The following is a 13,473-nucleotide window of genomic DNA, read 5'->3' on the forward strand; positions in this document are numbered from 1 at the left end:
TTCACATACATTGAGATATAACCTGTGATCACAGATTTGATCATCTACTTCACATACATTGAGATATAACCTGTGATCACAGATTTGATCATCTACTTCACATACATTGAGATATAACCTGTGATCACAGATTTGATCATCTACTTCACATACATTGAGATATAACCTGTGATCACAGATTTGATCATCTACTTTACATACATTGAGATATAACCTGTGATCACAGATTTGATCATCTACTTCGCATACATTAAGATATAACCTGTGATCACAGATTTGATCATCTACATCGCATACATTAAGATATAACCTGTGATCACAGATTTGATCATCTACTTCGCATACATTAAGATATAACCTGTGATCACAGATTTGATCATCTACTTCATATACATTAAGATACAACCTGTGATCACAGATTTGATCATCTACTTCGCATACATTAAGATACAACCTGTGATCACAGATTTGATCATCTACTTCATATACATTAAGATACAACCTGTGATCACAGATTTGATCATTTACTTCACATACTTAAGATACAACCTGTGATCACAGATTTGATCATCAACTAAACATACATTAAGATACAAACTGTGATCACAGATTTGATCATCTACTTCACGTACATTAAGATATAAACTCTGATGACAGACTTAATCGTGTACATCACTCATACGGGTATACTGTAAATACTCACTCTGACGACAGACTTAATCATGTACACCACTCATACGGGTATACTGTAAATACTCACTCTGACGACAGACTTAATCATGTACATCACTCATACGGGTATACTTTAAATACTCACTCTGACGACAGACTTAATCATGTACAACACTCATACGTGTATACTGTAAATACTCACTCTGACGACAGACTTAATCATGTACATCACTCATACGATAAATACTAACTCTGACGACAGACTTAATCATGTACATCACTCATACGGTAAATACTAACTCTGACGACAGACTTAATCATGTACATCACATATACGACAATACAGAGTCGAATGGGCATTTGTCAAAATGGTGATTGGTTCGATGAATCTCTAGTACCTCATCTATAGGAGGACAGCTTCTTTCTAGGAGATCCTTTACTAGATAATACATCCTCCCTGCACTGCCAAATGGAGGATTGCTACTTACAGACTAGTTCATTAAATCAAAACTAGCACAGGACAGCTTATTGGAAAAAATATAGCTGTAATGACATGAATCACTGTCAAAAAAAGTGATGATATCAGGTGTTTGTGAAAAGTGAACATATCGTTCCCCACCAGTGACACCACAGTTACATACTAACCCTCTGTCTGCTGGAAATCTGCAGCCGATGTTTTCACCCAAACGTTGAGGAAGTTTGCCGTCCGGCTGACTCCGTTCCTTACGATGACGTACGTCCCAGTTGGCAGGTGAACCTGAAGGAAGATAAGGAATGATCAGGTGCTGGGTGTCCAACAACGTAATGAAGATAACAGGACTGGCAGTATAAACACAACAAGGCATGAGAAACATTGCAAATCACCTTGTGGTTTCAAAATAATACTGTAAATTGACTGAAAATTTTGTGACATTAAGCATTTGCTACGTGACTTCGTATGTATAATATGCATAATTTCTCTTAAATGTGAAGTTTCATAAAAATCGGATGAGAAATAAAATCGGAAGAGTGGTTGGTAGATAGTAATTACTATTTTAGTAACAGTGACATGTACTTTGATGCAGAAAGACAGAATGCAAACTTATATATATTTAAACCCAATCCGGCATTCCCCTTCAATATTTTTCTACAAAAAAATACAGCAGTGAAATTTCAGGAAACTGCCCATGTAAAATAATATTCTGAAATCTTTGGAAAACAAAAATGTTATAGCTATCACATGTGTTAGATTGCTTTAAAACACACACTGACCCTCTTATACAATGTTTGGGTTATTTACTGCCTACCAAAATACATCTACTTATACAAACAAGTTAAATATATTTTTCGTTTCGTATAATTTTTACGACTACAAATCAGACTGGTGCGTATTCAGTGGAGAACAATATATGATCACAGAAACACAATTAACTAGCATCAATAACAGTGAATAGTACATGTGTGTATCTTTAAAACAAACATCAATAACAGTGAATAGTACATGTATGTAGCTTTAAAACAAACATAAAACCCCCCCAAAAAAACAAACAAACAAACAAACAAAAACAAAAAACAAACAAACAAAAAACAACAACAACATCAATAACAGTGAATAGTACATGTATGTATCTTTAAAACAAACATCAATAACAGTAAATAGCACATGTGTGTATCTTTAAAACAAACATCAATAACAGTAAATAGTACATGTGTGTATCTTTAAAACAAACGTCAATAACAGTGAATAGCACATGTGTGTATCTTTAAAACAAACGTCAATAACAGTAAATAGTACATGTGTGTATCTTTAAAACAAACGTCAATAACAGTGAATTGTACATGTGTGTATCTTTAAAACAAACGTCAATAACAGTAAATAGTACATATGTGTATCTTTAAAACAAACGTCAATAACAGTAAATAGTACATGTGTGTATCTTTAAAACAAACGTCAATAACAGTAAATAGTACATGTGTGTATCTTTAAAACAAACGTCAATAACAGTAAATAGTACATGTGTGTATCTTTAAAACAAACGTGTCACTAATGTCCTGTGCTCACCTCGTATCGTTTTCCACCAGCAAACTGTAAAATTCGAGTATGTTTTGTGAGTTGACCATTTTTGAATATCTTGACAGCAATTCGTGTTTTCCTTGTGGATGTGCCCATTGTTGGTCCACAGCGGTCGATCAGAATCACGTCATCACCAGATTTCACAGTGACAGCGCAGTTACAAGACGCTCTGCCATTACATGCCCGATAGAAAGATCTCACCTGCAAGTTAAAGATTAATTAGCATAAGCAGAATCATATCTACAACTGTACACCATGTGTTATAACTAGAATCATATCTACGACTGTACACTTATATATATTATATATATATATATATATATATATATATATATATATATATATATAATATATATAATATATATAACCATGTGTTATAACTAGAATCATATCTACGAATGTACACTTATTATATATAATATATATGTAACCACGTGTTATAACTATAATCATTTCTACGAATGTACACTTATTATATATATATATCACCATGTGTTATAACTAGAATGATATCTACGAATGTACACTTATTATATATAATATATATCACCATGTGTTATAACTAGAATCATATCTACGAATGTACACTTACTATATATAATATATATAACCACGTGTTATAACTATACTCATATCTACGACTGTACACTTATTATATATAATATATATAACCATGTGTTATAACTAGAATCATATCTACGACTGTACACTTATTATATATAATATATATAACCACGTGTTATAACTATAATCATATCTACGACTGTACACTTATTATATATAATATATATAACCATGTGTTATAACTAGAATCATATCTACGATTGTACACTTATTATATATATATATCACCATGTGTTATAACTAGAATGATATCTACGAATGTACACTTATTATATATAATATATATAACCATGTCTTATAACTAGAATCATATCTACGACTGTACACTTATTATATATATTATATATAACCATGTCTTATAACTAGAATCATATCTACGACTGTACACTTATTATATATATATATATATATATATATATATATATATATATATATCACCATGTGTTATAACTAGAATCATATCTACTACTCTATAATTATATATATATATATATATATATATATATATATATATATATATATATATCACAATGTGTTATAACTAGAATGATATCTACGAATGTACACTTATTATATATATATATATAACCACGTGTCATAACCAGAATCATATCTACGACTGTACACTTATATATATATATATATATATAACCACGTGTTATAACTAGAATCATATCTACGACTGTACACTTATTATATATATATATATATATATAACCACGTGTTATAGCTATAATCATATCTACGACTGTACACTTATTATATATAATATATATAACCATGTCTTATAACTAGAATCATATCTACGACTGTACACTTATTATATATATATATATATATATATATATATATATATATATATATATCACCATGTGTTATAACTAGAATCATATCTACGACTCTATACTTATTATATATATATATATCACCATGTGTTAAAACTAGAATCATATCTACGACTCTATACTTATTATATATATATATATATATATATATATATATATATATATATATATATATATATATCACAATGTGTTATAACTAGAATGATATCTACGAATGTACACTTATTATATATAATATATATAACCACGTGTCATAACTAGAATCATATCTACGACTGTACACTTATTATATATATATATATATATATATATATATATATATATATATATATATATATATATATAACCACGTGTTATAACTAGAATCATATCTACGACTGTACACTTATTATATATATATTATATATATAACCACGTGTTATAGCTATAATCATATCTACGACTGTACACTTATTATATATATATTATATATATAACCACGTGTTATAGCTATAATCATATCTACGACTGTACACTTATTATATATAATATATATAACCACGTGTTATAACTATAATAATATCTACGACTGTACACTTATCATATATAATATATACAACCATGTGTTATAACTATAATCATATCTACGACTGTACACTTATCATATATAATATATATAACCATGTGTTATAACTAGAATCATATCTACGACTGTACACTTATCATATATAATATATACAACCATGTGTTATAACTATAATCATATCTACGACTGTACACTTATTATATATAATATATATAACCATGTGTTATAACTAGAATCATATCTACGACTGTACACTTATTATATATATATATCACCATGTGTTATAACTAGAATCATATCTATGACTGTACACTTATTATATATATATATATATATATATATATATATATATATATATAACCACGTGTTATAACTAGAATCATATCTACGACTGTACACTTATTATATATATATTATATATATAACCACGTGTTATAGCTATAATCATATCTACGACTGTACACTTATTATATATATATTATATATATAACCACGTGTTATAGCTATAATCATATCTACGACTGTACACTTATTATATATATATATATATAACCACGTGTTATAACTATAATAATATCTACGACTGTACACTTATTATATATATATATACAACCATGTGTTATAACTAGAATCATATCTACGACTGTACACTTATCATATATAATATATACAACCATGTGTTATAACTATAATCATATCTACGACTGTACACTTATTATATATAATATGTATAACCATGTATTATACTCTATACTAGAATCATATCTACGACTGTACACTTATATATATATATATATCATATGTGTTATAACTAGAATCATATCTATGACTGTACACTTATTATACGTGTATTATATCAGCATACGTCATTTACGACTCTATACTTATTATACATAACATATAAAATGTTGTGTTATAACCAGAATCATATCTAGAGCTACACAGATTACATCAATAGTTTACTATAGCACGAATACAACGACAATAAGCTCTACTATAATATTGCAACAAATTTTAAATCAAATCATCGTATTTTAATCTGTATCTTTAAAACAAGGGCAAAACAAAGGCATCATGGAAGACATTAAAGCTGACCTCATAAGGCAAAGTCTTGTGACGATACAGAACAAATTCACCTTCTAAGAAGTTGTTGTATTTCCTGAAATACAAATGCAACAGGGTGACAACTCATTTCAAACATTTCTTGTTACCAAAAGAGTAACTCAATCTAGATAGGTCAGTTATTATAGTACAAAATAAGAATTATATGTGGATTATAGACATGATCCTGCCTGTAGTTGTCAGTTGGATGAACAAGGACTGTATTGTGGAGATGGACAGCAAAGAAGTTGAAAAACAGGAGGTGCACTGTGTGCTATTAAAGTGGGGGAAAACATGAACAGTAAAGAAGATGAAAAACAGGAGTATTGTCCATTGTTAAAGTGGCAAGCAAGAAAAACCAGTAAAGAAGTTAAAAAACAGGAGTGTTGTGTGTTGATAAAGTGGGAGGGGAATTGAACACAGTATCATCAGGCTCCACCCCTCCCGCCATGGAATCGGCCACTGGTGAAGTCAGAGACCGAGTCCAGGGTGGGCGTACCTGAACCGAAAGGATGTGGGCAGGTTAATACAGTTCCCAGTCCCAGTTAGGCTCCACTTCCTGCCATGGAATCGGCCACTGGCGAGGTCAGAGACCAAGTCTAGGGTGGGCGTGCCTGAACTGAAAGGATGTGGGCACGTTAATATAGTTCCCAGTTAACAGTTCTCAGCCTCCAGTTGGCTCAACACCTCTCTCCAAGATGACCAAGGGGAAGTCCGGGAAGGCTGGGAAGAGCAAGGCCAAGGCATGGAGGAAGGCCAATCTGTGCCTGGATCAGGGCCACTTGATACTGCAGGCGGAGTCTCACACGACACTCCATCATGAAGGTCTTCACGGTCCCAGAAGGTGCTGAGGGGGTGAGACAGGGAAGCCACATTATATACCCCGGATGATGTACGTCGCTGTCCGTTTCGGACCCGGTGAAGACCCGTTACATGTACGGTACTTATACTGTACTTTTCTTGAAGTCGTCAGTTTTGTCCTGTGGACCCCGTTACACATCCGTTATTCATCAGTTCCCATGCGTTCCTTATCAGGTAATCATCCGCTGAACATGCGGTACACCTCCGATTCATCTGATGCATGTCAGGTTGTAGTCACGTCCACCGGACATCAACGAATGCGAACTGACAAGTACAGGACGAGAGACACACGAGTTCCGAACAACACGCATGCCCAGCGCACAACAACCGTACAACCGGCGGATGCCTTTGTCCGGTGGAGTCCGTTCCAAGTTTTGTGCATGCACAAAACTTTCCGCCGGATTGAACGGACCTCGCCGGACCTTGCCTGACAAGGAACGCATTCGCCGAACGACAAACGGACAAGAAACGCATGTGAACGGAGAAGAACGGATTGAACATTTTGCTCTCCGTCGGACGTCCGTTAACGCTATCCGGCAAGGTGTGACAGTAGCTTAAAGTGAGAAGATAAATGAACAGTAAAGAAATTAAAAAACAGAAGTATTGTCTGTTGTTAAAGTGGGAATAAAGATGAAGCAGTAAAGAAGTTCAAAAACAGAAATATTGCGTGTTGTTAAAGTGGGAAGAAGGATGAGCAGTAAAGAAGTTAAAAAACAGAAGTATTGCGTGTTGTTAAAGTGGGAAGAAGGATGAGCAGTAAAGAAGTTAAAAAACAGAAGTATTGCGTGTTGTTAAAGTGGGAAGAAGGATGAGCAGTAAAGAAGTTAAAAAACAGAAGTATTGCGTGTTGTTAAAGTGGGAAGAAGGATGAGCAGTAAAGAAGTTAAAAAACAGAAGTATTGTGTGTTGTTAAAGTGGGAAGAAGGATGAGCAGTAAAGAAGTTAAAAAACAGAAGTATTGTGTGTTGTTAAAGTGGGAATAAAGATGAACAGTAAAGAAATTAAAAAACAGAAGTATTGTGTGTTGTTAAAGTGGGAATAAAGATGAAGCAGTAAAGAAGTTCAAAAACAGAAGTATTGTGTGTTGTTAAAGTGGGAAGAAGGATGAGCAGTAAAGAAGTTAAAAAACAGAAGTATTGTGTGTTGTTAAAGTGGGAAGAAGGATGAGCAGTAAAGAAGTTAAAAAACAGAAGTATTGTGTGTTGTTAAAGTGGGAAGAAGATGAAGTAAAGAAGTTAAAAAACAGAAGTATTGTGTGTTGTTAAAGTGGGAAGAAGGATGAGCAGTAAAGAAGTTAAAAAACAGAAGTATTGTGTGTTGTTAAAGTGGGAAGAAGGATGAGCAGTAAAGAAGTTAAAAAACAGAAGTATTGTGTGTTGTTAAAGTGGGAATAAAGATGAACAGTAAAGAAATTAAAAAACAGAAGTATTGTGTGTTGTTAAAGTGGGAATAAAGATGAAGCAGTAAAGAAGTTCAAAAACAGAAGTATTGTGTGTTGTTAAAGTGGGAAGAAGGATGAGCAGTAAAGAAGTTAAAAAACAGAAATTGTGTGTTGTTAAAGTGGGAAGAAGGATGAGCAGTAAAGAAGTTAAAAAACAGAAGTATTGTGTGTTGTTAAAGTGGGAAGAAGGATGAGCAGTAAAGAAGTTAAAAAACAGAAGTATTGTGTGTTGTTAAAGTGGGAAGAAGGATGAGCAGTAAAGAAGTTAAAAAACAGAAGTATTGTGTGTTGTTAAAGTGGGAATAAAGATGAAGCAGTAAAGAAATTAAAAAACAGAAATATTGCGTGTTGTTAAAGTGGGAAGAAGGATGAGCAGTAAAGAAGTTAAAAAACAGAAGTATTGTGTGTTGTTAAAGTGGGAAGAAGGATGAAGCAGTAAAGAAATAAAAAAACAGAAGTATTGTGTGTTGTTAAAGTGGCAATAAAGATGAAGCAGTAAAGAAATTAAAAAACAGAAGTATTGTGTGTTGTTAAAGTGGGAAGAAGGATGAAGCAGTAAAGAAATTAAAAACCAGAAGTATTGTGTGTTGTTAAAGTGGCAATAAAGATGAAGCAGTAAAGAAATTAAAAAACAGAAGTATTGTGTGTTGTTAAAGTGGGAAGAAGGATGAAGCAGTAAAGAAATTAAAAACCAGAAGTATTGTGTGTTGTTAAAGTGTGAATAAAGATGAAGCAGTAAAGAAGTTCAAAAACAGGAGGAATATGGTGGATTGTTAAAGTGGGAAGAAGGATGAACAGTAAAGAAGAGAGAGGATAAGTGAGAAAAATAAAGAGGAATCTGTTATACCTGCCATCAAATGTTTTCATGTGAGGGTCATTCACAGAACTGCAGAGTGAAGTGCGATCTGAATCTTTGATGGTAACCTAGGCAACAAAGAAAGACAATATTTCAAATAAACCACATAATTAGTGATTATGGCTTGCAACAGACACTTCGGCAACACATAAAATAAATATAATGTATAATGCAAATTAATAAAGTTAAGTAAATTGTGAGTCCTCAAACACCATCTTATTTATATGTGTATGTAGAATATTGCCACGTTCTGATGACCAAAGTACAGTGTGTAAAACACACCGATCTGACACAACAGACTTTCAGTTTGATCATGCTCTAGTTCACATTAAGCTTACATGTTAGCGAATCTGAATAGGTAAATTGTAACACATGATCAGAACCATATATCTGCACAATGCAGAGCCGAATGAGCATTTGACAAAATAGTAGATGATTCCATGAATTTCTGTCTAGTGTCTCGTCTATAAAACAGTCACTCCCAATGACATCCGTTACTGAAGATGTCAGCCCTGTTGCAAGGCTACAAAGCAGAACGTTGACAGTATTAACTGAAACCATCTGACGGTGTTTCAGACTGGAGTGTCTGGTTTCTGCGTGTAGTATTTGTACTAGTCACTAACATGTAGGGTTTGTACTAGTCACTAACATGTAGTATTTGTACTAGTCACTAACATGTAGGGTTTGTACTAGTCACTAACATGTAGGGTTTGTACTAGTCACTAACATATAGGGTTTGTACTAGTCACTAACATGTAGTATTTGTACTAGTCACTAACATGTAGGGTTTGTACTAGTCACTAACATGTAGTATTTGTACTAGTCACTAACATGTAGGGTTTGTACTAGTCACTAACATGTAGGGTTTGTACTAGTCACTAACATGTAGGGTTTGTACTAGTCACTAACATGTAGCATTAATGTCATGAGTGAACTAGAATATTATTAAACTAAAGGTCTGTAGCATCAGATTTAGGACATAATAAAACTGATTTCACAAAAAAAGAAAAAAAAGAAGATAAATGCCGGCACTCGGGTTATTAAGACTTACACTCCGTTTGCTGACCACAGAGTTGAACTGGACACTGTCCTGTTTGGAGATGGACAGCGAGAAGTGGACCGAGCGGACCTGGTCACCGTCCACCAACATGTCACTGACCGCCTTCACGGGCAGCTTGACCACCTGTGGCCATGTGGTGAAGCCCAGAGAGCAGCTGGCCTCTCCGGGCTGAGAGGGTGGAGACACAAACACCGACTGGTAGTGCGTCAGGTTAGACGAGGGACACGTGTGCTCGTCCTTCACCTCGAGAACTAGCCCGACGTGCACGCGGCAGTCGTCGCCGTGGTCAACACACATGTACCGTGAGGGCACCGTCAGCTCCACCTCAAACTCAACCGACATCCCTCCTTCCATCAGAGTCAGATCGGTGGACACCTGGCAGCACAAGTTATATTGACTCAATATGAGATTTGTCAAAGTATAATACATATATTTAATACAAATTATGTATGAGATTTCTCAATAATAATAACTCTATTCAGTGTGATTTCTGTCAATAATTACACCAACGTGATGTGAGATTTGTCAACAATAATAGCTATTCAATGTATGTGATCTGTCAATAACTATACTAACGTGATGTGAGATTTGTCAATAATAATAACTATTCAATGTATGTGATCTGTCAATAATTACACCAACGTGATGTGAGATTTGTCAACAATAATAACTATTCAATGTATGTGATCTGTCAATAATTACACTAACTTGATGTGAGATTTGTCAACAATAATAACTATTCAATGTATCTGAACAATAATAACAATTAGATTCATATCTGCCAATAATAACTATTCAGTGCGAGTTCTGTCAGTAATGAAACACTACTCAATCTGATCAACATCTGACAACTGTCACAAAATAATAACTACACACAGCTAGATTATGCATGATTTATAAAATAATAATTACATTAACTCAAAGTGAAAATTGTCAAACAATAAATGCATCAACCCAATGAGAAACATGTCAAAAATAACATAAATTTAAAATGAGATGAAATAATTGTACAAACTGAAAATTAAAACCCCCACATTGTATAAACTCAATTGTATAAACTAAAAATCAGATGAAATAATTATGTTAACTCAAAATCTACAAAAATTACACTCCATTACTAACTGATAAAAGTCTACAGTATGTCTAAGTGTAAACCTCATAATATATACTTACTGTGATGACTGAAATGTTCAACAGAATGTTTAGCATCATGATAATATGTCAATAACAGACGGTTAATGTGATAAGTGCTAATGGAAGTATCAGACATACTTCACACTGAGACAGTAAAAGAAACTTTACCTTCAGTTCGACTGTGAACTGCTTGCTTTTCTTGGCTGGGCTCATGGTGGTGGAACAGTTGGTGGTAAAACACGCAGAGATCCCACAAGTCACCTGTAAGACGAACATTCAGTCAATGTATATACATCATGACAGGAGAGTAAATATCGTATATAAAGAATTCCTTAACTTCATCAAGGACTTTTCCTGTGAGATTCATCAACTAGAAACAATCGTGGGACAGTATTATTCTAAAAATAGCCGATCAATGGAAGAACATTTCCGAATGAAATAAAAAGAAAAACACATCCAGTTTAATTTGTCTACAGTGTAAGGATATTTTCAATATATTTACTCATACGTATAAATTTAATATGTATTCATATGACCATAACATTCGAACTACAAAGTTATATGTGTAAAAATACAAACAGAATACCTCCCGAGTTAAACATCTGTATATAAATTAATGTGTATCAATAGTTCGTTATACATACACTGACCAATATGAAATGAACTATACATATATAACGTGACCCATATGAAGACAGTTATAGCTATTTACACTTACCAATATGAAATGAGCTATAAACATACGCTTGACGCATATGACGATAGTTATAGCTATATACACTGACCAATATGGAAAAAAAAAAAAAAAAAAAAAAAAAAAAAATATATATATATATATCACTTAACCAATATGAAGACTGACCAATATGAAATGAACTATATACATACACTTAACCCACATGAAGACAGTTACAGCTATATACACTGACCAATATGTAATGAGCTATATACATACATACACATCCCACATGAAAAGAGTTATAGCTATTTACACTGACCAATATGAGCTATTTACACTGACCAATATGAACTATTTACACTGGCCAATATGAGCTATTTACACTGACCAATATGAACTATTTACACTGACCAATATGAACTATTTACACTGACCAATATGAACTATTTACACTGACCAATATGAACTATTTACACTGGCCAATATGAACTATTTACACTGGCAAATATGAGCTATTTACACTGACCAATATGAACTATTTACACTGACCAATATGAAATGAGCCATATACATACTCTTGACGCATATGCAATCCCGGTGATGGTGTTGATGTTCACTTCGGTTGTGTTGCCGGGCTGCTCAACGGGCATCTCTGAAAGTTTGCTGTCGTTGTGGTACCACGAGAACGAGTATTGCACGTCGTCACGCTGAGACACGTCAAACTCACACACAAAGAAAAACTCATTGGTCATCTCATTAAGGCGAACAGAAATCTTCGGTTCACCCGTTAAATATGGATATGCTAAAGCAAAGGATTAGAAAGAAATTGAGTTTTCGTTTGAATAATGGCATGGTTGAGATAATTAATGTATAGACCGACAAAGAAAACATACATAATGAACATAAAAATATAAACAGAAAACAACTATGGCACATTTATCAAAAACAAAAAAATTTACTATGAATAAATTGATCATTACAAACAATACAACAATGTACTCAACAAGCACAAAATATAAGTTACACAATTAAAAAATGTTGTGAACTGTGTTCTATCATTAGAAAAATAATAAATAGAGGATTCGTCACGAGTATTTTTTAATATGGGAAATATCAACCGAGGCTTCGTTAATCTGTATTTGTCGAGGCTCTGCCGAGACAAATACAGATTAACAGGCCGAGGTTGATATTTCCCATATTAAAAAATATGAGTGACGAATTCTATTTATCATATCACTGTCAATTTTGTTTATTTTCCACTTAAATGATTATTAACAAAACCCCAACGCTCGGACGTAACAATCTGTTATGACGTATGAATACATGTACATGTCAATCACTCAGCTGATAATCGGTTTGTCAATACACCTTGAAGGTTATCTATGCTTTCTGAAACAAGGTTAAAAGCGGAAACAAAGATTGTAGCTATTTAAACAATTTAATACTAATTTAACAGTTTTATATATAAACAATGAAATTATAATAAAATAATTGACAATAGCAAAATGTTTCAAAATAACTTTTCGCGGCATTTTGCCGAGTACTACGTCATTGTCAGACATAGGCCTATCTATGTCACTGA

The 13,473-nt window shown here is 33.1% G+C and overlaps 1 protein-coding gene across 2 annotated transcripts in view; it reads right to left on the reverse strand.

Moving 5' to 3' along the window:
- The window catches only part of LOC121382945, a 211,391-nt gene that overhangs the window by 76,613 nt on the left and 121,305 nt on the right, over positions 1–13,473 (reverse strand). For both annotated transcript variants that reach the window (XM_041512633.1, XM_041512632.1), the window contains 7 exons: positions 12,467–12,693; positions 11,381–11,473; positions 10,070–10,453; positions 9,010–9,086; positions 5,855–5,918; positions 2,714–2,926; positions 1,318–1,429 (listed from right to left, as the gene is read on the reverse strand). In XM_041512633.1, coding sequence (XP_041368567.1) covers positions 1,318–1,429; positions 2,714–2,926; positions 5,855–5,918; positions 9,010–9,086; positions 10,070–10,453; positions 11,381–11,473; positions 12,467–12,693 — 1,170 coding nt within the window. The remainder of the gene's footprint in view (positions 1–1,317; positions 1,430–2,713; positions 2,927–5,854; positions 5,919–9,009; positions 9,087–10,069; positions 10,454–11,380; positions 11,474–12,466; positions 12,694–13,473) is intronic.

Source organism: Gigantopelta aegis, chromosome 10 (genome assembly GCF_016097555.1).
Source record: "Gigantopelta aegis isolate Gae_Host chromosome 10, Gae_host_genome, whole genome shotgun sequence".
In the NCBI taxonomy this organism is placed as follows: domain Eukaryota; kingdom Metazoa; phylum Mollusca; class Gastropoda; order Neomphalida; family Peltospiridae; genus Gigantopelta; species Gigantopelta aegis.